This window comes from Physeter macrocephalus, chromosome 1, assembly GCF_002837175.3.
Source record: "Physeter macrocephalus isolate SW-GA chromosome 1, ASM283717v5, whole genome shotgun sequence".
Lineage (NCBI taxonomy): Eukaryota > Metazoa > Chordata > Mammalia > Artiodactyla > Physeteridae > Physeter > Physeter macrocephalus.
The window spans coordinates 89,040,184-89,063,481 of record NC_041214.2 but is presented as its reverse complement, the minus strand read 5'-3'; the positions used below and the strand labels follow the sequence as shown (position 1 = coordinate 89,063,481).

Sequence of the window (23,298 nt, the reverse complement as noted above, 5' to 3'; positions counted from 1 at the left end):
ATGAATGTAATTGCAACTGCATTAACCCCGGAGACTAGGTAGATCCTTGCCATTAAGGCAACTACCTTAAAAATTGAGCCGTGAGGAACTATAAGAAACTGGAAGTTGGGACAAATCTCCTTGTGGCCCATGAAACAAAGAATTAAAACCAGGAACTGAATATTGTAAATTATTATGCTAGGAACTGTAGTAGAAAAAAAAAAAAACAGAAATTCCCAAGAATTTACAATTCATTGGTGAAGATAATGTACTTAAAAAAAAAAAAGAAAAAATGGTTGGGGCATTTTACCAGTAAACTCATTAGATGTGTCTATCATCCCACAACTAGTGGAAGCTGGGATTTCAAACAAAATTTATCACTATATAACATACTCTCTACACAAAACCACAAAGAAATTGCGGATTGTGAGTAAAGAATGGTACCGGTCATCTTCAGTTTCCTAGCGGTAAAGGCTGGTGGAGGGGCAGTTTCAATAGTCTAAAGGACAAGCTGCTAGCCTTTTTAAGTTCATTTCTGTGAAACATTCAACTCCTCCAATGTAGCTTTGGCTTGAGAACTGCCTTTGCACTGACCAAACCTCGCTATGGGAGCAGAAAAGCGTCATACAGGCTCTCACCCCCCCACACCCAACCGTCTCCTAGTCCCCCAACTTTGTAAATGCACTGTTAGCCGCTCAGCAACCAAAGCTAGGAAGTTAGTTTTGAAGACTCTTCTTTACAATCAATTGGTTTTAACATTCGGTTAATGTTTAGTCTGCTCTATTACAGTACTCAAATATCTCAGTTAAGACTGCAAAGCCTACCTGGTTTTCCCTTCCTTCAGTTTATGCTGGGTTGCCACAGGGATCTTTCTAAAATATGAATCTTGTCACCTGTCACTCAAGCTCTTCAGTGACACTCTAATACAAGAATATTGTTAGAACTTCCCTGGAGGTCCAGTGGTTAAGACTCAGTGTTTCCACTGCAAGGGGGAAGGGTTCCATCCCTTAGTTCCCCGACGTCATGGGCAGTGTGGCCAAAAAAAAAAAAAAAAAAAAGGCTTGTCTAAAATCCTGGCACCTGGTAGTTTTCTAGACTTACTTTCCAATTACTTCCAATTGGTTTCAGTCACACTACATAACCCAGTTAAGTTGTTCAAGTGCCTTCTGCTTTCACAATGTTTGTGCCATTTCCCTTTTCTGAAGTACCACCCCCAAGCATCTTTTCCTCTAGTCGACGATCCCCAAGAGTACATCTACTTAACTGGCACAACAAAGTAGTTACCTTTAGTTTATGTTGGCTGTTTTTTTTTTTTTAATTATGTTTTGGCTCCGTTGGGTCTTTGTTGCTGCTCACGGGCTTTCTCTAGTTGCAGTGCGCGGGCTTCTCATTGCGGTGGCTTCTCTTGTTGCGGAGCATGAGCTATAGGCGCACGGGCTTCAGTAGTTGTGGCTCATGGGCTCTAGAGAGCAGGATCAGTAGTTGTGGCACACCGGCTTAGTTGCTCTGCAGCATATGGCATCTTCCCGGACCACGGCTTGAACCCATGGCCCCTGCACAGACAGTCTTAACCACTGCGCCACCAGAGAAGCACCCCCCACCCTTATTTTTAAATATCTATTTTGTCTTTTGGCTGTGTCGGGTCTTAGTGCGGGCTCTTCCTTGTGGTGCACGGGCTTCTCTCTAGTTGTGGCACGCGAGCTTACCTGCCCCGCGGCATGTGATCTTAGTTCCGCGACCAGGGATCGAACCTGCATCCCCTGCACTGGTAGGCGGATTCTTTACCACTGGACCACCAGGGAAGTCCCCTAACCAAATTTCAAGTTGTGGGGCCATGAAATGAACTGCTTAGATCCGGCAAAGAGAGCATAATTGACCAATGACTCCAAGCTGCTTCTCCTTACCATCCCCCTCATTTAAATGTCTTGAGGCCATGGCTCCCGAGGGTTGCTGCTAGACAAATAAGACTGGCAGTACAAACACAAGCCCCTTTTCGGTGACTCTTCCAACAGCAATTTTGGCTTCAGGGCCACCATTAAACTAAGCAAACCGCAGAACTGCTGTGTGCCTTCATGCTAATCATTTTTTAGAGCCTACTTCTTAGAGAAACCAAATACAATTAAAAACTGTTAAAGGCGTGCAGTTTGGCAAACTCCCAGTTTTCTGTTGATATTTTCAGTGGAATGTCAAGATCTGTTGGTTAATAAAAGGAGTACCTGCTACTGCATCAAACACCTAAATCCACCATACTGCGAACTGATGCCTTGGTTCAAACTCGTATTCAGCACATTCTGAGATTTAAAATATTCCGCAGCTCTGCTTAGTTACCTTTGTATCATGCCAAAACGTCTCAATCCTGCACTTTACTATTAAAACATGGAGCAAAGGACAGCAACTCTGTCCAGGGAATCCTGACCACTCCCCACCATGATTTTTTAAGGTATGTGGCAATTTAGGGACACCTTCAACTTAGACATTATTCCCAGTCAAGTGTTATATACTGGATGCTTTGTCCAGTCACAAATCCCAAGGATATCTCATCCAAATGAGCTGCCAACTACCATCAATATAATCCTCATTCAAATTTCTCCCAACTACCATTTTTAAGCCCCAAGTTTCCCAACCAATCTACATTAAACAACTGCATGCTACTACAAGGTACTTTAGGAGGTCAAGATATTTTCAGTTTCTTTCAATTTAATGAGGGAGGCAGTTACCAGTACCATAGCTGAAATAAGGGGAAAAGTTATAGATCCATTTGATGTGGAAATCTGGAAAAGTTTCATGGTATATATCAATACTGGCTAAAAACTGACTTCTGTCCTTCCTACGGGTATCTCCACTTGTCCAAAAACTTTTCAAAGGCTAGGTTCCAGCACTCCATCACTGTAAACCTTCCAAGATACTCCTTTCCACCGTCCCCAACTAAAGCTTACTTGTAACCTTCCCCCCAACATTTAAGTCTTATATTAAGATACATCCTATCCTCATCAAAACACTCCTGTTGTCTAAATCTCTGTAATTGCCATATTCTCTAGGCTCCCGTATACTCTGAAAATGCCCGATAACCACCACCATTTAAGCACTTAGCAACTGAATTCAGGGCAAAGAATTTTTTAAGCCGTGTTAACAAAAATACAAGGGAACAAATCCACACTTTTATTTATTTTCTTTTCAGTAAGTTTAAATCCTTGAAGGGTACAGCATCTGGTGGGGGGGGGAAAGAACATAATGTCATTAAGTGCATGTTATATACAAACAAGTTATTGAATACCACAACATGAATAAATCTCCCATTGTCCCATTACCCATCTCTGAAAGGCACCCAATGACTTATATCCTCGTGGTAAGGGAACTAAATTTTTAGAGCCTTCAGCTTCTAGGTGAACATTCTTTGACTAAGAACCAGTACTGGGAACCTGAGAGTCCATTTAATTTTGCTTCCTCTAACGATAGTAAAAACCTCCTCTGATGAGAAATCTGAACTGCTCAGCAGGGTTCAAAAGTACCCCGTGACCCCAAGGATGTAGCCATGTCTATTAAAAATAGATCCTAACTGAAGAAAACAGGAGCTATCCTGTTAAAAATATCACCGAATCTGGAATTGAAGTCCTGGGACATGAGCATTGGTTTTCCTCTATAAAATAAGGCTAATACCTATTTGAATAAGACTGTCATGATGAAGACATAGGAAATATTAATTATGCCAGGAAAAGGTATGTTGAATTTTTATTTTCTAGCAATTACTTCAGAGCCCAATACATATATTTGCCAGAAAATTGTTCATTTAAATAGGTGACCCTCGAACAACACAAGTTTGAACTGTGCGGGTCCACTTATACAGATTATTTTTCAGTAAATACGTACTACACAATCCGCAGTTGACTGAATCCACAAATGCAGAGGCCAACTGTAACGTTATACGTGGGTTTCTCACAGTGCCCCTAACCTCTGCGTTGTTCAAGGGTCAACTGTGCTATTCCCCAGCACCCCCAGGCAGCTTTAGCGATTACCTGAAATCTAGGCACAATCCATTTGAACCCTTTGCCTTCACTTTTCTTATAATGCCAAGAAAATGTTCCATAATACATTTACACAGTAGCCCCTAATTTTACAGCATGATCTATTGGTGACATTTTATAATCACAATAGTCCTTAGTAGTCAAAGCCAAACACCGTGAGCTTAGTTTGATTCAAAAGGTGCGACATTGCTAACGATGTACTTACCACACGGATTCTGTGTCCAATGGCCTTAGCAGGAAGGTTGCTTCGGAATTTGGCACGAACCATGCCACTGTTTCCATGAGCACGAGTTATCTTTCCCCAGATTACTCTGGTTTTGTTAGGTTTTCCACCAGGAGTTACTGTGTTGCTGATTTTAAAAGAGGATTAAAAAAGGCATGAGAACCCAGACAACCAGTATAGTGTGGTACAAAATCAAGGTGACTTCTAGACCAGTCGCCCTCAACCCTAGCTTAAACGGTAATAGCTGTAATATGGGGAGGGGGCAGGGAAGGGGGGGGACAAGAAATGTGAGGATAATTTGAGTGTAGGCAGAGAGGAACTTGTTTGTAATTTTAAATAGCCAGGGAAGGCCTTACTAAGAAGCTAACACCGGAAAACAGACTCAAAGGTAAGGGAACAGCTTGTGTTAAAAACTGAGGTTGTTTCAAAAAGAGTCATGTACCAAAATGTTCATTGCAGCTCTATCTACAACAGCCAGGACATGGAAGCAACCTAAGTGTCCATCAACAGATGAATGGATAAAGAAGATGTGGCACATATATACAATGGAATATTACTCAGCCATAAAAAGAAATGAAACTGAGTTATTTGTAATGAGGTGGATAGACCTGGAGTCTGTCATACAGAGTGAAGTAAGTCAGAAGGAGAAAAACAAATACCGTATGCTAACACATATATATGGAATCTAAGAAAAAAAAATGTCATGAAGAGATTAGTGGTAGGACAGGAATAAAACACAGACCTACTAGAGCATGGACTTGAGGACATGGGGAGGGGGAAGGGTAAGCTGTGACGAAGTGAGAGAGTGGCAGGGACATATATGCACTACCAAATGTAAATTAGATAGCTAGTGGGAAGCTGCCGCATAGCACAGGGAGATCACCTCTGTGCTTTGTGACCACGAGAGGGGTGGGATAGGGAGGGTGGGAGGGAGGGAGACGCAAGAGGGAAGAGATATGGGAACATATGTATATGTATAACTGATTCACTTTGTTGTAAAGGAGAAACTAACACACTATTGTAAAACAGTTATTCTCCAATAAAGATGTTAAAAAAATGTGGAAAAAAAAATGAAATGAACAGTAGTAGCAACAAGAATATTGCACTGATTAAGCAGCTACTATGTTTCAAATACCAGCTAAGTGCATTACGTGGATTCTCCCATTTAAATTGCACAACAATTATATTGGGGAGGTATTGTTATCCTTTACTTTTAGAGGGGAAAACCCTAGTTTAGAGAAGTTATGTAAATTGATTGAGCTCTCACCAGTAAGGGGTAGTTCAGGATTAGAATATATATATCTAACAAAAATCCATGCTCTTCTGTTTTCCCTTTTTATGATTCTTATTATTTTAATTATTTGTTTGTTTACTTATTTATCACTAACTAATAAAACTAGGTGGTTCAAACTTAAAAAAAAAAAAAAAACACAAAAACTGAGGTTGTGTCCCTGGCTTGTGGAAAGGCAGATGATGCCAAGAGATGAATCCTAGCTGGGTTAAGAGAGGACAGGGGGAGCCCTGAATGCATAGTCTTAGAAGCTCCTTAATGACTTTAGCTTTTACTAAATGAGACGGGGAAGAGTTGGAATTTGAGCAATGTACAGATAATTTGACTTATAATTTTAAAGGACTGGGAAATCCCTGGTGGTCCAGTGATTAAGACTCCACGCTTTCATTGCCAAGGGCCCGGGTTCAATCCCTGGTCAGGGAACTAAGATCCTGCAAACCACGCATGGCAAAAAAAATTTAAAAATTTAAAGGATCACTCTGGTTGCACGAGGAAAGGGGGATGGGGGAGATGAAAACATGTTCCCAAAGATCTTTTTAAAAACAATTTAAATACACAATAGTCCACCCATTTCTTCCACCCCCACCCCCACACCTCTATCCCAGAGATTTTAATTGATCAGGAATGGGTTTAAGAACCAATGCTCTAGAGAGATAACATCTTTAAACATCTATAAAAATTGTAACTTCAAGAAATGAACAAAATGAATTAAGCGATATGAAAAATGCTCCATAAAACTTTAAGATCGTAATACAAGGACCTGACGCCTTCCTTAAAACAAATAGCTGTAATTTTTCTAAGTGCAGAAGACACCTATATCCAACACTAACCATGAATTTCCTTGAACTCCCAAAGTAGAAACCACAACAGTGCCATTTACTTAACTAACTTCAAATGAGACCAATCAAGTGAAAACTCAAAAAGCACAATACTATCAACTTACTTCTTTGCTTTGTACACGTAAGCACATCTCTTGCCTAGATAGAATTCAGTTTCATCTCGAGCATATACACCTTCAATTTTCAGGAGAGCTGTGTGCTCCCTCTGGTTCTGTAGACCCCGCTTATAGCCAGCAAAAATGGCCTTGGACCACAGCCTAAGACAAAATATACTGTTAATCATAAGCTGTTAAAAGATCTCATTTAACTTCAACAAACCACAGGTATGATTTGGCTTGTAATGACAGCCACCTAAAAGTTACCTATAGAGCAAAAATCTAAATTTTTCCCCACCAGTTTTAAACTCACATGTAGGATCACGCCTAATAAACTACAAGTACAAAGCAATGATATTTAAAACGCATACCTTCCAGACATATTTGTCGTTTTAGAAGTCCTGTTCCCAGCAGGCCTTAAAACAAAAATAATCAGTTTAAAGTCTTGCAACGCGCGTTTCCCACCTAGTCTCCTCTGGAATAGCGCCCCAAACTCAAAGAATACCTGATAACTAAGCCAATTCCAAAAAGACAAAACCTAAAGTAGCAAGACAGTACACTACAGGAAGCAACTCCTAGAAACCCCAAAAGAAAGCCTTCAGAAAGTTCACGCCACGATCATAGAAAAAAAAAAAGATCAAAGAGCCAGAGAAGCACGCAGAGAACAAGACTTTTAAACACTGAATGGGAAATAAAAGCTAAGAAAAGACATAGTAAACAGGCAGAGCAAGGTTTGAGGTGGGAGTAAATGAACAAAGAACCCTGCCTAAAAGTGCCACTGCTGCCAGACAGCAGTGCATCTATTTTATATTTTACTCCGCTAGGGACCGCAAGCAACTCCAGTTACCGGAGCACCCATTCTCGGAGGTCAGGGGACCAGCACCATCAGTCCCGTATCTCCTCCATCCTGTCCTCCCTGTTGCTGGAATCCATAGAAATCATTAGCTGGTAGAGCCTCGGAGCCGCACCAGCATCTCATGAGCGGCATATAGCCGAGCCGACCCCACTTATTTGCCCCCAAAGTTCAGCTGCAGGAAGACCACACACCTCCACGGGCTCCAAGATGGCTGAAAAAGAAACAGAAGGCCCCGCAGCGTGGCCTCCTGGGTAAACACCTCTCCGCCCCGCCCCCCATTTAGGTATCTTCCGCCACCGCCAAGAAAATAAGCCTCAGAAATCGTCTTCTGACTGAAATAAACCACGTTCAAGAGCACTCGTACAATTCTTTCCCTAAGTCCTTTTATTTTTGTAAACTGCAACATGTACTATATACTTTGGAACAAAGGGAGGCAAAATGGTGGCCAGCTAAAGGAGAACAGGGCCTCCAAAGCTGTGCGTTGCCATAGAAACACCTTAGCTTGGTTCCGGCGGCGTCGGGTGCTGTAGCGGGAGAAGTGAAGCCGGACTGGAGGACTACCCCCGCCTCGAATACCCCAGATTTGATTCGCCAACAAGGGGGTATCTTTCCTTCTTACCACATAGCAGTAGGGCGAACGGAAACTCTCGGATCCTAGCCTGGAAGAGAAAGACTGCGAGCACAAAGGCAGGAGGAGAGAGCTCTTCCTTCTCTTTATGTTTTGTCTCCCACCACCCCCTTACTCCTTTCCTCCTTCTACTCCTTTATATCTTTTCAGAAATGACTTAAGTTCTTGCCGCCAATCTTCATTTTGACTCCGAGGGTGAAGAGCACTGTCCTGAAAATGCTTTGTTGCCTTTTAAGGAGAAGTCGTTCAGCTGCCAAACTCTCGCGGCGAGCAGCACCGTGGTCATGTGCCATAGGTCTTCAGTATATATTCGTAGACTAGAATGGGATAGCTTAGTGGACGTGAGAGATTTACATTTCCTAACTATTGTACATTTATTTGTGTTGCCCTATGGATTCATTTTGTCATCAGTTTGTTGAATGACTGACTACCATGTACGAAATTTTGTTCTTGGCTCGGAGGAGGCTGCAGTAAACAGAACAACAGAAATCTCTGCCCTCATGGAGCTTACATCCTAGTAGGGGGAGCAATACAATGAGCGAGTAAAATATATGGCACATTAGAAGGTAATGTGAGAAAAAATTTTCTCTCTGCAGATTGGCTCCAGATGGGGCAAATGGCAGATACCTAGAAATATGCCACTGATTTAAGCTAGTGCCTGATGGACCAGTGGTGAAGAGGTGAGGGGAAGAGTCGTTCAACTTGAAAGAATAGCATATGCAAAGACCCTGAGTTGGAAGGGAGCATGATTCCATAGGAGAAAGAAGCCCATTGAAGCTGGAGCCATGAGAGCAATAAAAGGGCAGTGCCAGATGGATCTGGAGAGGAACAGAGGAGTCCAGATCATGCAGGCCCTATGGTCCAAGTTAAGAATTTTACTTTTTTTCCCAAGTTAGTGAGAAACCATTGAAGGGTTCTAAGGAGAGACATGATGAGATTTTCAATTTTAAAAGATGAGTTCTTCATTTCAAAAAGATCACTTTTAATTTGGAAGCTGTGGGGCTTCCCTGGTGGCGCAGTGGTTAAGATCGGCCTGCCAATGCAGGGGACACGGGTTCGAGCCCTGGTCTGGGAAGATCCCACATGCCGCAGAGCAACTAAGCCCGTGCGCCGCAACTACTGAGCCCGCGCACCACAACAACTGAAGCCCGCGCGCCTAGAGCCCGTGCTCTGCAACAAGAGAAGCCACTGCAATGAGAAGCCCACGCGCTGCAACGAAAACTAGCCCCTGCTCTCTGCAACTAGAGAAAGACCCAATGCAGCCAAAAATAGTTAATTTTTAAAAATTTGGAAGCTGTTAGAGTAGTTCAGGCAAGAAACAACAGCTAGATTCAGCATGGTGTTGGGGGAGATGAAAATTGAAGGTAAAACCCACAGGACCTCATGGTGGTTTGAATTGGGGGAATGCTGATGTCAGGATGACAGAAGGAAGCAGAAATGACTCCTGAGTTTCTAGTATTGAGGAATGAGAAGCCATAACAGAACGAAAGCACTGGTTTCTACGTAAGCATAGTCCTATCTTACCTATGTGAGGCACACTTACCTATGCCCCAGGCCTAAAAAATGGAAAAATAAGGAAACAACAACACAGCAAAAGAACAAAATCTTAACACCATGCTACTTCCTCCTAAGACTGCCCTTGAACCAGAAAATTTGGCTAGTTTGGAGTATCTTTTTTTCAGTTTACATAAAGATTCTTTAATTTTTGCATATAAGATGTTTGTTGCATGAGACATACTTGTAACCACCCTCCTCAGGATCACTTTACTGTGGACAAAAATCACACTGGAAACTTACCATTCATTATTCATTCAGTACAGAGCAAAAATCTCCATAGGGTGTTCTCATTGTAAAGCTTATTTAAGCAGAAAGGACTTTGGCTTACTGAGGAAGGATAACAGAATTTGTTGCATCTGGGTGCAATAAATTCTGTTAATCTGGCAGATCAGGGAAATGGAGCCATCAAATTAAATATTTTAGTAATCAGAATAACAGAAAAGTAAATCTGTTATATAAAGATTACCAATTAATACTCAGAATATAATTTAATAACATACAAAAGCCATGTTGGACACTAATTTACCTTAAGAAACTCGAAGATTATATTTATCTGCCAATAATTAAGCTGACTACTTAATACACCTGTGCCACACGGTGGCAGTGGTTCTTCCATCTCTGGGACTGCTCTGCTAAGCCAAAAGGGGAGATAAGCCACAGCGCTTGTAATTCTTTTTCTCTTAATGGAAGAGTGTAGAAATAACTTAAATGTCATTCAACATTCCCTTAAACTAATCTCAATGTTTTCTTCCCATTTTAGGTGACTGCATTTTTGTGAGATTATAAATGTACCAAGGAGGTTAACAAAACTAACTCAAGAAGAATGGAAGAGTATGTTCCAAATTCCAATTTATTATATATTCCTATGTATATATATATAAAAAAAATATATGAAATGCCTTATGTTAAATTTCTGTGTATTGTTTACCTATGGCTGTGTAACAAATTACCCCAAAACTTAGTGACTTAAAATATAAACATTTATTATTTCTCACAATTTCTGTGGGTCAGGAATTTAGGCATAGCTTAGTTGGATGGTTTAAGAATTTGGGAGCAGCTTAACTGTATGGTTCTGTTTGGGGATTTCTCATAAGTCAAAGTTGGCCAGGGCTGCAATCATCTGAAGAGTTGACTGGGGCTAGAGGATCCACTTCCAAGATGGCTCATTTACAGAGCTGGCAAGTTGATGCTGGCTGTTGGCAAGAGGTCTTATTTCCTCACCCTCATGAACATTTTCACAGGGCTCCTTAAGTGTCCTTGTGACAAGGCATCTGGATTCCCACAGAGTGAGAGATATGAGAGAATAATGGAGAAGCTTTAATGTCTCAAAATCACCTAGCCTTGGAAACCACAATATTCTTTTGGTTACATAGGTTAGTCCTATTCAATGTGGGGAAGACTACCAAAGGGCAAGAGTACAAGAAGGTGAGAATCATATGGTCTACCTTGGAGACTGGCTACTACATACTGTTTTTCACTAACCATGAGACAGTTTGGGTTGGCATCTAAAGATGTTGCTAGAAAAAAGTTTATTTTAGCCCAAGTTCAAATTGGCTAAGCATAGCCAAATAGCCCAAGCTACATATCTTTATTAAACAGTAAGTTGCTTTTCTTTGGGAGGTCAGAATGTTACTGGGAGGTATTTAGCAGAATCATCTGCAAACTACTTTTGTTCATTATCTTGGTTATATTGTATGACAAAATGGACTTTGTAGGAGCCAATCTACATGCTGCCTCTGCTTCTGAGTTTAAGTAATTTTTAAACATTTGGTGGCTGACTTATTTTTTCCTTCATTCTTTAGAGGTCAGCTGGAAGCCTCAAATCTTCCTCCAAAAATTTGGCATTCTGCGGTGACAGTGTCAGTGACAGGTGAACCACCTACTGCTGTAGAAGAAAATGAAGAAACAGCCAAAGAAACAGCCGTAGAAATCATCCCAGAAGTCATGGAGCCACTCTGCTTTCTAGATGTACTGAGGATCTCTGCAGTTCTGGAGGACACCACAGACCAGCTCTCTATTCTAAACTATATCATGCCAGTTCAGTATGAAAAAAGAAAAAGTATCAGTGTGGTATATACATTCAGCATTACTTAATTTTTGCTTTCTTTTCTTTTTATTTCTCTATCATTGTCAGTACCTATGCCATTCAATTTAACTTGGGAAATAGCACCTTCATATCAGATAAAGGGCTACAATAATTATCTGAGATATGTACTCTCAATTAACGGAGTGAAATAGACATAGCTCAAGGTACATTACCAATCAGAATATCCTTTTCTTCCAATATATTGGCATTATTCTAAAAGGCCTATAGAGAAATCAGTATAAATACAATATATATACTGAGGATATGGAACAAGTAATTGTGTTGTCTTACCTATCTTGTATTTCTCAGCTGCTAAAAGCTAACTGAACACTAGGGGGAGGAAATTCAACTGGACCTTGTCAACATTGCTTTCATCTAAAATGACTTTGTTATTGCTAAATATCTTGCAATCTGCCTTTTTAAATATCCAGCCACATCATTGTGTCAGCAATTACATTTTCAATGATGTTATGGACTCCTCCTCCAAGAACCACTGAGTTATCAAAAACTCAGCTTGGTAGTGAGCAAAATCTTTATGAATTCTTAAGCTCTTATAAGTTTTAATAACTTGGGTTGTAGATATAAAATAGAAACAATTTACAAATACAAATACATATTTATTACGTTTAACAAAATTACATTATATAATTTGTACAGAATATATTCTTATTTCTGATTCTATGATAAATGAAAATTGCTATAAAAATGAGAGGGTAAATTGATTTTCATGTCTAACAGAAAAGAAGTCCATATGTATTGTGACTAGAAAATTAAATTTCCCTTTAATTGCCCCTTACGATTTTAAATTGATTTTATTTTTATTTATTTTTGGCTGTATTGGGTCTTTGTTGCTGCGTGCAGGCTTTCTCTAGTTGCAATGAGCAGTGGCTACTCTTCGTTGTAGTGCGTGGGCTTTTCATTGTGGTGGCTTCTCTTGTTGAGGAGCATGGGCTCCAGGCGTGCGTGCTTCAGTAGTTGTGGCATGCGGGCTCAGTAGTTGTGGCTTGCGGGCTCTAGAGCGCAGGCTCAGCAGTTGTGGTGCACGGGCTTAGCTGCTCCGTGGCATGTGGGATCTTCCCGGACCAGGGCTCAAACCTGTGTCCCCTGCATTGGCCGGCGGATTCTTAACCACTGTGCCACCAGGGAAGCCCGGCCCTTATGATTTTAAAGTTATTATTATTAATATATGTATAACCTGGATTTATACAGCTTTTATTAAAGTTTTAAAAGTTTATACAAAATTTTAATAGAACACTGGATTTGGAGTTGGGGACCTTTATGGTTTAGTTGTGTGCTATGGGCAATTCATTTCGCTTTCTTGGTCTTTGTTTTCTCATTTGTAAATTGTGATAGACTTTCTTTTAAAAATTTATTTTTTTTTTGCTGTGTTGGATCTTCGTTGCTGTGCACGGGCTTTCTCTAGTTGCAGCCAGCAGCAAGCAGCAAGCAGGGGCTATTTTTTGTTGCGGTGCACGGGCTTCTCATTGTGGTGGCTTCTCTTGTTGTGGAGCACAGGCTCTAGGCACGTGGGCTTCAGTAGTTTGGTGGAGTTTTAACTAAATGATCCCTTCTAATACTAACATTCTATGAGTTTTGAGGTACTTTTAAAACATTAATGGGTATTATAGGAATTAGTTTCCTTATTAACTTATGAAAAGCAAAGATATTGGAAACCCAAGAACTAAGCCTTTCAATGCTTTTAAAATGAGTCTAATTCTTAAATTAAGCTAGTTAACAAATAGTACAAAAGAGACTAGTGTTTCCTTTCTATTGTCTCCTTTAGTAAGAATCAAAAATAAAGAGGGAAGATATTCAGTTAACAAGATAAAGTTTTATCAATGATATTTACTGTCAGGCTTTAAAAAAGGGTAATTTTCCATCATAGAAACTCAAGAGAGAAGGAAAAACCCAAATTTATAAACAACATTCAGTAGTGGTCACCGCTCCAGTAAATAAAAGAACAAAACTTTTGCAGTTTTATTCTGGTTTATGATCTTCACCCACAACATTTTCTGACTTAACAGAGGCCCTGCTTATGATTTTATAGAAGTATAAAGAGTAAAGGTTTGTACTCTTATTTTGATTAATAGCAGCTTAAAAGCCCCTTTCTCAATATGTTAGTTCTATAACTTTTAAAAATTGTGACCCTTAAAATAATTTTTTGTTTTTTTACTTTATAGTACTATAGTTGTTCTAACTCATAAATTTTTACAGTACCATTGCCCTGTAGGGCATAGGATATATAATTAAAAATCTTAGTATGAATGTGAATGCTTTCTTTCTCCAAAAGCTTCACATTGATGAGCCTTACAATAACAACCCTGGGATGAAAATTTAGTTAGCATTATCCCTCTTTCACAACCATTTTTATAGCTAAAGGTATTTCCAAAGAGTTTTTCATTCATTAGAATCATGGAATGGAATGATGAAAAATATACTGATGTACCAAGTTCTACCAGAAGTGGGAGTAATTGGTCCAAAGTTTGGAAAGAGAGCCCTTGCCCGGAATCCTGTTTTTCTTATCTTTTCCCTTAGGATCTAATACCCTACTGTACAAGGAAGTGAATGGACCAGAATATTTAGCTAGTTCCTTTAAGTTCTCTTCTGAAAATTCATATTTATTTCTGGTAATCAGTACATCAAGCTTTTTAACACGTTTGCTTCCTTTTCCAGATGCCCAAGCACAAAGGTAGAGGAACAATGGTTAGAGTGATCAGAAAAAACAAACTTTCCAGGCCTTACATTTCCCATTCCCTCCCTAGACAAAATCTAGAGTAATAACCATCCACGTACTTAACGTTTTCCTTATGTACAGATAAGTTTCAGTTTGACTGTTGAAATTCTATGGCATCTGTTCTCTTTATAGTCAATCATATAAATTTTAATTTAAAGGAGTATTTTAAAATTTAATTCTTATTTAAGGCAGCATTTTGTTTTGTACTTGCCTACAAATGGTTTCCTCAGATCTGAATCTTTGCTTATGGTTGATATAGGAAAAATGCTGTTGAGTCTGTGTTTATTAACTTTTATGGATAGTTTTTTTTTTTTTTTTAACATTTCTGGTCTAATTGAAGTTTAGCTAAGGAAGACCTAGGCTTTTCTGTATCAATATGCATATGAAACTCTTCTGTGCATAGGATCAGCGCAAGAATTTAAGTAATCAAATCAAATGCTGAACTTGCATAGTTCTGTGTACTGTTCTAAATACTTTCTTTCTTCCTTCCTTCCTTTCTTTCTTTCTTTCTTTCTCCCTCTCTCTCTTATTTCCCTCCCTCCCTCCCTCCCTCCCTTCCTTCCTTCCTTCCTTCCATCCTCATAATAACTACTGGAGGGCAAGTACTATTATTATCCCTATTTTATCAATGGGAAGATGGAGGCATAGAGATGTTAAATAGTTGCCTAAAGTCAATGTGGTTTATCTGTTTAAAGTAACAGATAGGGCCAGGATTTAAACAAGGAAGTCTGGTTTCAGAGTCCATATGCACAGCATAATTGCTGTGTTATATGGCTTTCCATTGGCTCAAGATTTTAGTCACAGATTAAATAGGAATCATCAATTGAAAGACATATCCTGTTCCTATGGTAATGCTTACCCCTTAGTATTCAAGTTTGGGTTTGAAAATTCCCCACATGAACTTCAAAATCTATATCACACCACTAAATATACTATCAACTCCTACTCTTTGGTATGATTCTCCTTTCATTCTTTATACAGTGGGCCCTCCATATCCGCGGGTTTCCACATCTGCGGATTCAAGCAACCATGGATCGAAAATATTCAGAAAAACATTCCAGAAAGTTCCAAAAAGCAAAACTTGAATTTGCTGTGTGCTGGCAGCTATTTACATAGTATTTACATTGTATTAGTTATTATAAGTAACCTAGAGATGATTTAAAGTACATGAGAGGATGTGCATAGGTTATAAACAAATACTATGCCATTTTATATAAGGGCCATCAGCATCTGTGGATTTTGGTTTCCTTGAGGGGTTGGGGGTGGATCCTGGAACTAGTCCTCCACCGATACCAAGGGACAACTGTATTTAAAATTCATGTGTTCAGTGAACATTTGAGTCTTTACTGTACCCTAGACATTCTTCTAAACAATGGGATTATAACGATAGCCACATTTATTTAATATCCAATCTTTTTCCAAAAAGAATTTGAGGTGCACCAAGATCTCTAAGACACTGTCCCTTCCCTCATAGAATTTACAATCTAATGGAGATATTTATACAAATAATTACAAATGGTAAATGTCTGCTAATAGAGATGTTTCACAGAGAACTTTACCTTTGGTCATAAAGTTTACCAGGTTGGGGAATGACAGAGAGTGGGAACGTTGTATAAAGTCAGGAAGACACAAAACAGCAGAGCATGTAGTTTGATGTGGCTGAAGAAAAGGGTAATTTTCTGGTAGTAGTATTATAAGAGGTTCAAAATGTAGGCAGAGGCCCTCATATAGCATTGTTTCTTTATGTTTTAAAAATCTATCTTAACGTGGAACATCATTTATTGCTTTTAGAAGAATAACAAAGAAATTCATTCAGAAGGAAAAAGCTTAGAAAAACTTTCACTGGTCTTAAAACCCTCAAAAATATCCGGTCCATTCGTACATAAAGAAGAGCTCAAGTTGCCAGAAATCAGACAAGGAGGCCAATTAAACAAAGTGCAAGATCTTATCTTCAAAAAACCTACAAGGCAGACCATAATGAATACAGAGACACTGAAGAAAATTCAGATTGATAGGTAAGGAACAAGAGCATATTTGGAAATGTGATAATGTATTTCTAGATGGCTGAAGAGTGGGTCAGGGGGCAGTCTCAATTTCCATTGTCTCATTATTCAGTTTTTTGTTGTCAACTGGCTTGCTGACAAAGAAGCCTGTTAAGTTAAAAGAGGGTATACCCTTACGGTAAGAATTTTTGGTAAATAAGGGTTTGTAGCAATTACCCAGAGCCATTAGCCAAATCCAGCCTGTAGTCTATTTTTGAAAATAAGTTTTATTGGAACACAGCATTACCCATTTGTTTACGTATCATCTATGGCTGCTTTCATGGCATAACAGCAGAGTTGAGTGGTTTCAACAGAGAGTTTATGTCCTGCAAAACCAAAAATATTTACTATTTGTCCCCTTACAGAAAAACTTGCTGACCCCTGCTTTAGGCCCTCACCAGAAGGGTATTGTCTCTTGCTAAAAACAGTCTGGTCCAGATTTGCATACATGACAGACAGTGTCCTGTTTATAAGCTGCTAGTTAATGTCTTTTCATTCTCAGTGTGTTGGATCATATTTTTAAATTGATTTCTTGACTCTATTGTATTTATTTTCTTAATATAGTTATTGAATCTTTTTGTGTGAACTATTGATAATAAATTATTATGTAAAACAGTAAGTGTAGTTCTTACTGATTCTAGATCAAAACATTAAATAGCAGTTTTTAAAATTCTCTACCTAGGAGAATACTATAAAAAGCAATGGACTAGGAGTTAGGAATCTGGATTAAATAGTTCTAGTTCTTTTTCAAACTAGTTATGTGACCTTGGGCAAGGCATTTAACCTTCCTGAGCCTGGGTTTACTCATCTGTAAAATGTGTTGTATTAGCTCTTTAAACAAAAAATTTTTTAAATGATTTAACTTTTTCAAAATTATGAAACATATCAAAAATGCAAAAAATTATAAAGAACAAAATAATGAATCCTTATGCATGTAACCACCAAATCTTGACATTTTACATGATTGCTTTAGAGTGTTTTTTTAAATAAAATAATTAGGATACAACTGAAGCCTCTGATTCTAGTTCCCTCACCCTTCCCCCAAATATTTCTTCTGAATTTGTTGCTTATTATACTCTTGCATATTGTGATACTTTTATTAGGTATATAGGTGTTTTATTTAAACAATACATATAGTTTTACATGTTCTTAAATGTTGTATACACAGTATCATGCTGTACATTCCAGGTCTGTTAGTCCTTGGTATGTAAACTTTTTCAGGTTAGGGAATTTCTCTTTTATTTCTAGTTTGCTAAGAGTTTTTGTTGTTTGTTTTTATTTTTTTTAATTTTTAAAAAATTTTAAATATTTATTTATTTTTGGCTGTGTTGGGTCTTTTTTGCTGCACACCATCTTTCTCTAGTTGTGGTGAGCAGGGGCTACTCTTCGTTGCAGTGCGTGGGCTTCTCATTGCGGTGGCTTCTCTTCTTGTGGAGCACAGGCTCTAGGTACGCAGGCTTCAGTAGCTGTGGCACGTGGACTCAGTAGTTGTGGCTCGCGGGCTCTAGAGCACAGGCTCAGTAGTTGTGGTGCACGGGCTTAGTTGCTCTGCAGCGTGTGGAATCTTCCTGGACCAGGGCTGGAACCCGTGTCCCCTGCATTGGCAGGCGGATTCTTAACCACTGCGCCACCAGGGAAGTCCCTGTTGTTTGTTTTTAAATGATGTGATGATCATATGGCTTTTTTCTCCTTTTGTCTTTATTAATGTGATGAATTCCATTAATAGATTTTCTAATACTAAACTATTTTTGCATTCCAAGAATAATTCCAACTTAGTTATGATGTTCCTTCTGGGTCTTAACTTGTGTGATTTCTGTAGCCCTTTGGGAATGTAGGGAAATATATCTTATTGATTCATCTTTTTTGTTTCTCCTTACAGGCAATTTTTCAGTGATGTAATTACAGAAACCATGCAGGAGTTGCAAGATTCAGGCACTTTCACCAATCTCCTGAAAGCTTTGGGCAAAGAGAGGGAAAACAAAATGCATTTCTATAATATAATTGCCAGGTCAGAGTAATTGTAGTTTTATTTGCTTTGCTGCATTTTAAAGTTCTAGAAAATTCTCACTGGAAGTCTTAGATTTCTAAAGCAAATCAAATTTTTGCTTTTGAATGAAGATAACTAGAAGTCAGAAATTTGGGTTTTATTCCTAGTTCTGCTGGGACAATAACTCAATTTCTGGGCTTCAGTTATCTGTGTCTACAATATATAAAGTACAATATATGTACTATAAATGGGTAGTGCATAATCTATGGTTTGTTTTGGCAATGACAATCTCAAGATTCTAGTTAAGTTCATGCTTTCTTTCTTTTTTTATAAATTTATTTATTTTAGTTATTTATTTTTGACTGCGTTGGGTCTTCATTGCTGCTCGCGGGCTTTCTCTAGTTGCGTTGAGCAGGAGCTACTCTTCATTGCAGTGTGCGGGCTTCTCATTGCGGTGGCTTCTCTTGTTGCAGAGCATGGGCTCTAGAACGCAGGCTCAGTAGTTGTGGCACACAGGCTTAGTTGCTCCGCGACATGTGGGATCATCCTGGACCAGAGATCAAACCCACGTCCTCTGCATTGGCAGGCGGATTCTTAACCATTGCGCAACCAGAGAAGCGCAAGTTCATGCTTTCTAAAAATTCCTGAGTAGCAGTATTTCTCTAGCTGCAATTTAGCAATAAGTGTTTTTGTTGTTGTTGTTGCTATAGACTGAATGTTCTTGCCCCCCCACCTTAGTTTTTGGAAATCCTGACCTCTAATGTGATGGTATTAGGAGGTGGGACCTTTGGTAGGTGATTAGGTTGTGAGGGTGGAGACTTCATCAATGGGATTAGTGCCCTTATAAAAGAGACCGAGCAGAGGTCCCTCTCACAAATGAAAATGGCCATTTGTGAACCAGGTAGCTGGTTCTCACCAGACACTGAATCTGATAGCACCTGGATCTTGGACTTAATAGCCTCCAGAACTGTGAGAAATCAATTTCTTTGTTTGTAAGCCACCCAATCTATGATATTTTTGTTATAGCAGCCCAAGCTAAGATAGGTATTGTTTTGTTTTGTTTTTTCTTGTATTGTTCTGTTATTTTATTTTAAACCTAAATAATGGGATTGCTGGAGATAAGCAGAATTCTGTTTCTGAGAGCAAACAGAAACAACATAAAATAGTTAAATTCTCATTCAGACAGTACTGAGTTTGAATTCTGCTCTGCCATTTACTATTTGTGTGAACATGGCAAGTGTGTTAGTCTGTGTCTTCTGAGAGATAGATGCCAAGATGAGATTATTAATGTAAAGATTTTATCAGGGAAACACCTATGTGAGAGAAAATGAGGAAGGAGCCTTTGATTCCATGCTGGACTCACCCTAAGTGAAGGAGACAAGGTTGAGTGGAAGAGACTGCCCTGCAGTCTAAGGATGGTTTGGCAAGGTCATCAGGGAGCCCTTGAGCCAAAGTCAAGCATCAGAAAAGTCCTGGGTCTCCCAGGAAGGGATGGTGGGATGGTCTTATCCCTGCCACACTCAAAACTTGGCTGGGAGAAGTCAGTGGGAAGTGTGGCCTCAGAGCACACACAGTGAAGGAGTTCAGAGCCTAGAGCTGGGACCCTTACTTGCTTACATTGCCTGTACTTGGAGGTCTGTGAGGCACATTCTCATGTCCTCCACAGCAAGTTACCTCAGCATTCTACATGCATTTTCCTCATCTGTAAAATAGGGGTAATGATAAAGACTACCACATAAGGTTATTGAGAAGTGCTCAGAATAGAAAGGAGTCTTCTTTTTCCTCTTCCTGTTCGTCTTGTTCTTAGCTTTTTCTCAGCAGCAGCTATTTTAGATATAACACAGTCTTTTTTAAAGTGTTACTGAAAGTTTGCTCCATGGACCAGCACCATTAGCATCACCTGGGAACTTGGTAGAGATACAAATTCCAGGGCCCCCAACCCAGACCAAATGAATGCGAATCTCTGGGGTAGACCCCAGGAATCTCTTTCTTAGCTTCTAGGTGAAACCTGTGCACACTAAAGTTTGAGAAGCACTACTCTAAACACAAATTATTCTTATTTCTCCTAGGGAGAAAAATGGAAGAAAAAAGATAAAATCTCTTCAAAAACAGCTACTTAATGTCAAAAGAGAAAGGCAAGCTGAAGTACAGGTAAGAATTACCTGGGCAACACCAAAAGTTACTGAGCTAAATAGAAGTCATCTTTCTCAAGCAAAAAAAAAAAAAGAAGTTATGTATAAGAAATTGTTGTTTCTCCTGGGGTGCCTAAACTATTAAAAATATAAAGAGAGTAATTAGATATTTGGCCTGGAATGTACAATTATGTCCAGAATCGACCTCTGGGAGCCTAACCCTCTGGAGCTCTAAGCCTGTTCTTACCCCTCCCAGCCGATCCAACCACATCACCCACTCCTTCCCTCCAGGAGACCGTGTCTCAGGCAGTCTCTTGTATGCCAAGATCCCAGATGGGAGACTATTGTCCTAGGTAGGACATTAAGCACATTACATACCTCCTTACACCTGATGGTTAGGGTTAATAATGTCATTTGCATTATATTTCAAGTACAGAGTGGATTTATTGAGCTTCTGTGGTCATTAGGGCCTAACCTTATGTCTAATCTACCTCTATAAGAAAATGCATCCTGAGTTTCAAGCAAGTGACTTGGCAAAACAATGTTTGGGCTACAATCTAGGCAGTTAGAAATTAGTACCATTAGGGTGACTAACACTATTAGTTTAGAAAGTTACAAAGTATGGCCTAATATCAGCTTTTCACTGCCTAGCTAATTGGACAAGTTTATGCTTCCGATCAGGGAATCTTCATCATTCCCTACATAGAAGTTAGAATAATATTTGAAAAATATATTTGGAAGAATTGTCTAAAAAAGGTCACTAGCCTTTCTTCTGAGATACTATCTTTAGGTCTTCTGAACAAATCGTTTATTTGCTCTATTATCTCTCATTTTATATTATCAATTTTGAACTACCTTTGGTATTGATTTTCACTTCATTTAACCCTATTAACCCTCTGTTTATAGCCTACATTTTTAGAAAGCCATTTCTTTTTTAATATTTATTTATTTATTTATTTATTTATTTATTTATTTTTGGCTGCATCGGGTCTTAGTTGCAGCACGAGGGGTCTTTGTTGCAGTCCATGGGCTTCTCTCTAGTTGTGGTATGTGGGTTTTCTCTTTCTAGTTGTGGGGTGAGGGCTCCAGAGTGCGTGGGCTCTGTAGTTTGTAGCACGTGGGCTCTCTAGTTGTGGCGCGCAGGCTCAGTAGTTGTGGCGCATGGGCTTAGTTGCCCTGCGGCATGTGACATCTTAGTTCCCCGACCAGGGATCGAACCCGCGTCCTCTGCTTTGGAAGGTGGATTCTTTACCACTGGACCACCGGGGAAGTCCCCTGAAAACCATTTCTGTGCCACCCTCCCGTGCAAAGGCTTCATTAAAACTGGTGTGCATTTAGATTTTCTCTCTAATGAATAGACTTTTTCAGAGGTTTCTTAGCCTTTTTTCCCTCAAAAACTCTACCATTATTTAAAACTTCCTCTTTTATTTCTTGACTATTAAAAAAGAAGATATTTGTATCAATGTCCTTTTAAGGCTCCAAACCAAATAGTATCAAAAGAGACCTCAGCTTTGGCACTCTGCCAATCAACTCCCCTATGCTACTATCAAGCCACTGTTTTTCTCTTTCTTTAAACACTTTAAATTATATTGTTGGGGACTTCCTTGGTGGTCCAGTGGTTAAGACTAAGCCTGTGAATGCAGGGGGTGCGGGTTTGATTCCCGGTCGCGGAGCTAGGATCCCACATGCCTTGCAGCCAAAAAAACCAAAAAAACATGAAATAGAAGCCATATTGTAACAAATTCAATAAAGACTTAAAAAAATATATTGTTGACAGTATAATTTTCCAGACAACAGGTAATACTAGGTTGTGAAACTTACCTTCTTGGATTACAGTCTCAGCTGTTACATTCAGACACAGTAAAACTAAAGTAGAATATCACTCAGATATTTTGATCATCAGCAAAGGAGTAGATAAACCAGAACTAGAAGATGCAAGGCAAACCTTGAATAAAAAGCAGCTATCAAGATGAAATCAAGTTAAATCCCTAGAGTTAGTAAAAAACCAGTGGTCAAGTCAAGGTTGGAAAACAAGAAGACAGTTAGGAAGTACATAGATATTAGAGACCTGTGGGTCAGAAAATGATGACAGTAATTAGGATGGCAGGTTTGAGTGTGTGAAAGTATGTGTGGAGACCACTGGAATGTGAGGGAGCAATTGCCTTATGAAGCTTCCTACTGCATCCCCAGGCAAAACAACAAAGTCACAAAGGAAAAACATCAGGTTGCTGTTAGACTTCTGAACATTGGCACACGAAGCCAGATAACAGTGGAGCAGAGTTTTCATGAAACTAAAGGGGAAAAAAGAGAGACCCAAGGTCAATATATAAAAATTAATGTATCTTTTCCATATATCAGCAGCAGACTTAGAAAAAGAAATTGAAATATATATATTTACAATATCATCAAAAATATCAAATATCTAGCAGTGAATCCAGTGGCAACAACAAAACGTGCAGGACTTCTTTGCAGAAAACTATAAAACAGTACTGAAAAATTAAATAATATTTAAATAATTGGAGGGATATACTATGTTTATGGATTGGAAGACTCCATATTAAAAAGATCTGGATTCTTCCAAAATTGATTGATACATTGAATTCAATCCCAATCAGAATCTTGATTGGATTTAATTTAATTTATTTATTTACTCATTTTTGTGAGACTTGACAAACTGATTCTAAAATTTATATTGAAATGCCAAGGACCAAAAATAGTCAAGACACTATTTTTTTTTTTTTTCTTGTGGTACGCGGGCCTCTCACTGTTGTGGCCTCTCCCGTTGCGGAGCACAGGCTCCGGACGCGCAGGCTCAGTGGCCATGGCT

At 39.2% G+C, this 23,298-nt stretch overlaps 2 protein-coding genes across 3 annotated transcripts in view; one reads left to right on the top strand and one right to left on the bottom strand.

Annotated features, from left to right (window-relative positions):
* Positions 1 to 3,105: 3,105 nt before the first annotated feature.
* Positions 3,106 to 7,535, bottom strand: RPL35A (ribosomal protein L35a). 2 transcript variants are annotated; one of them, XM_007122500.3, is made up of 5 exons: positions 7,497 to 7,535; positions 6,821 to 6,865; positions 6,459 to 6,611; positions 4,207 to 4,351; positions 3,106 to 3,186 (listed from the first exon to the last, which is right to left on the bottom strand). In XM_007122500.3, exons 2-5 carry the CDS (start codon positions 6,829 to 6,831, stop codon positions 3,163 to 3,165), a joined length of 333 nt encoding a protein of 110 aa, XP_007122562.2. In that variant the 5' UTR covers positions 6,832 to 6,865; positions 7,497 to 7,535; the 3' UTR covers positions 3,106 to 3,162. The 2 variants fall into 2 exon arrangements, with proteins under 2 accessions (XP_007122562.2, XP_007122561.2); XM_007122499.4 differs by lacking the exon at positions 7,497 to 7,535 and adding an exon at positions 7,297 to 7,479.
* A 2,141-nt stretch (positions 7,536 to 9,676) lies between these two features.
* The window catches only part of IQCG (IQ motif containing G), a 38,658-nt gene continuing 25,036 nt past the window's right edge, over positions 9,677 to 23,298 (top strand). The window contains exons 1-5 of the mRNA XM_028492856.2: positions 9,677 to 10,321; positions 11,293 to 11,560; positions 16,102 to 16,325; positions 18,232 to 18,360; positions 20,409 to 20,490. Of these exons, the coding sequence (XP_028348657.1) occupies positions 10,314 to 10,321; positions 11,293 to 11,560; positions 16,102 to 16,325; positions 18,232 to 18,360; positions 20,409 to 20,490 (711 nt within the window). The 5' untranslated portion in view covers positions 9,677 to 10,313. The remainder of the gene's footprint in view (positions 10,322 to 11,292; positions 11,561 to 16,101; positions 16,326 to 18,231; positions 18,361 to 20,408; positions 20,491 to 23,298) is intronic.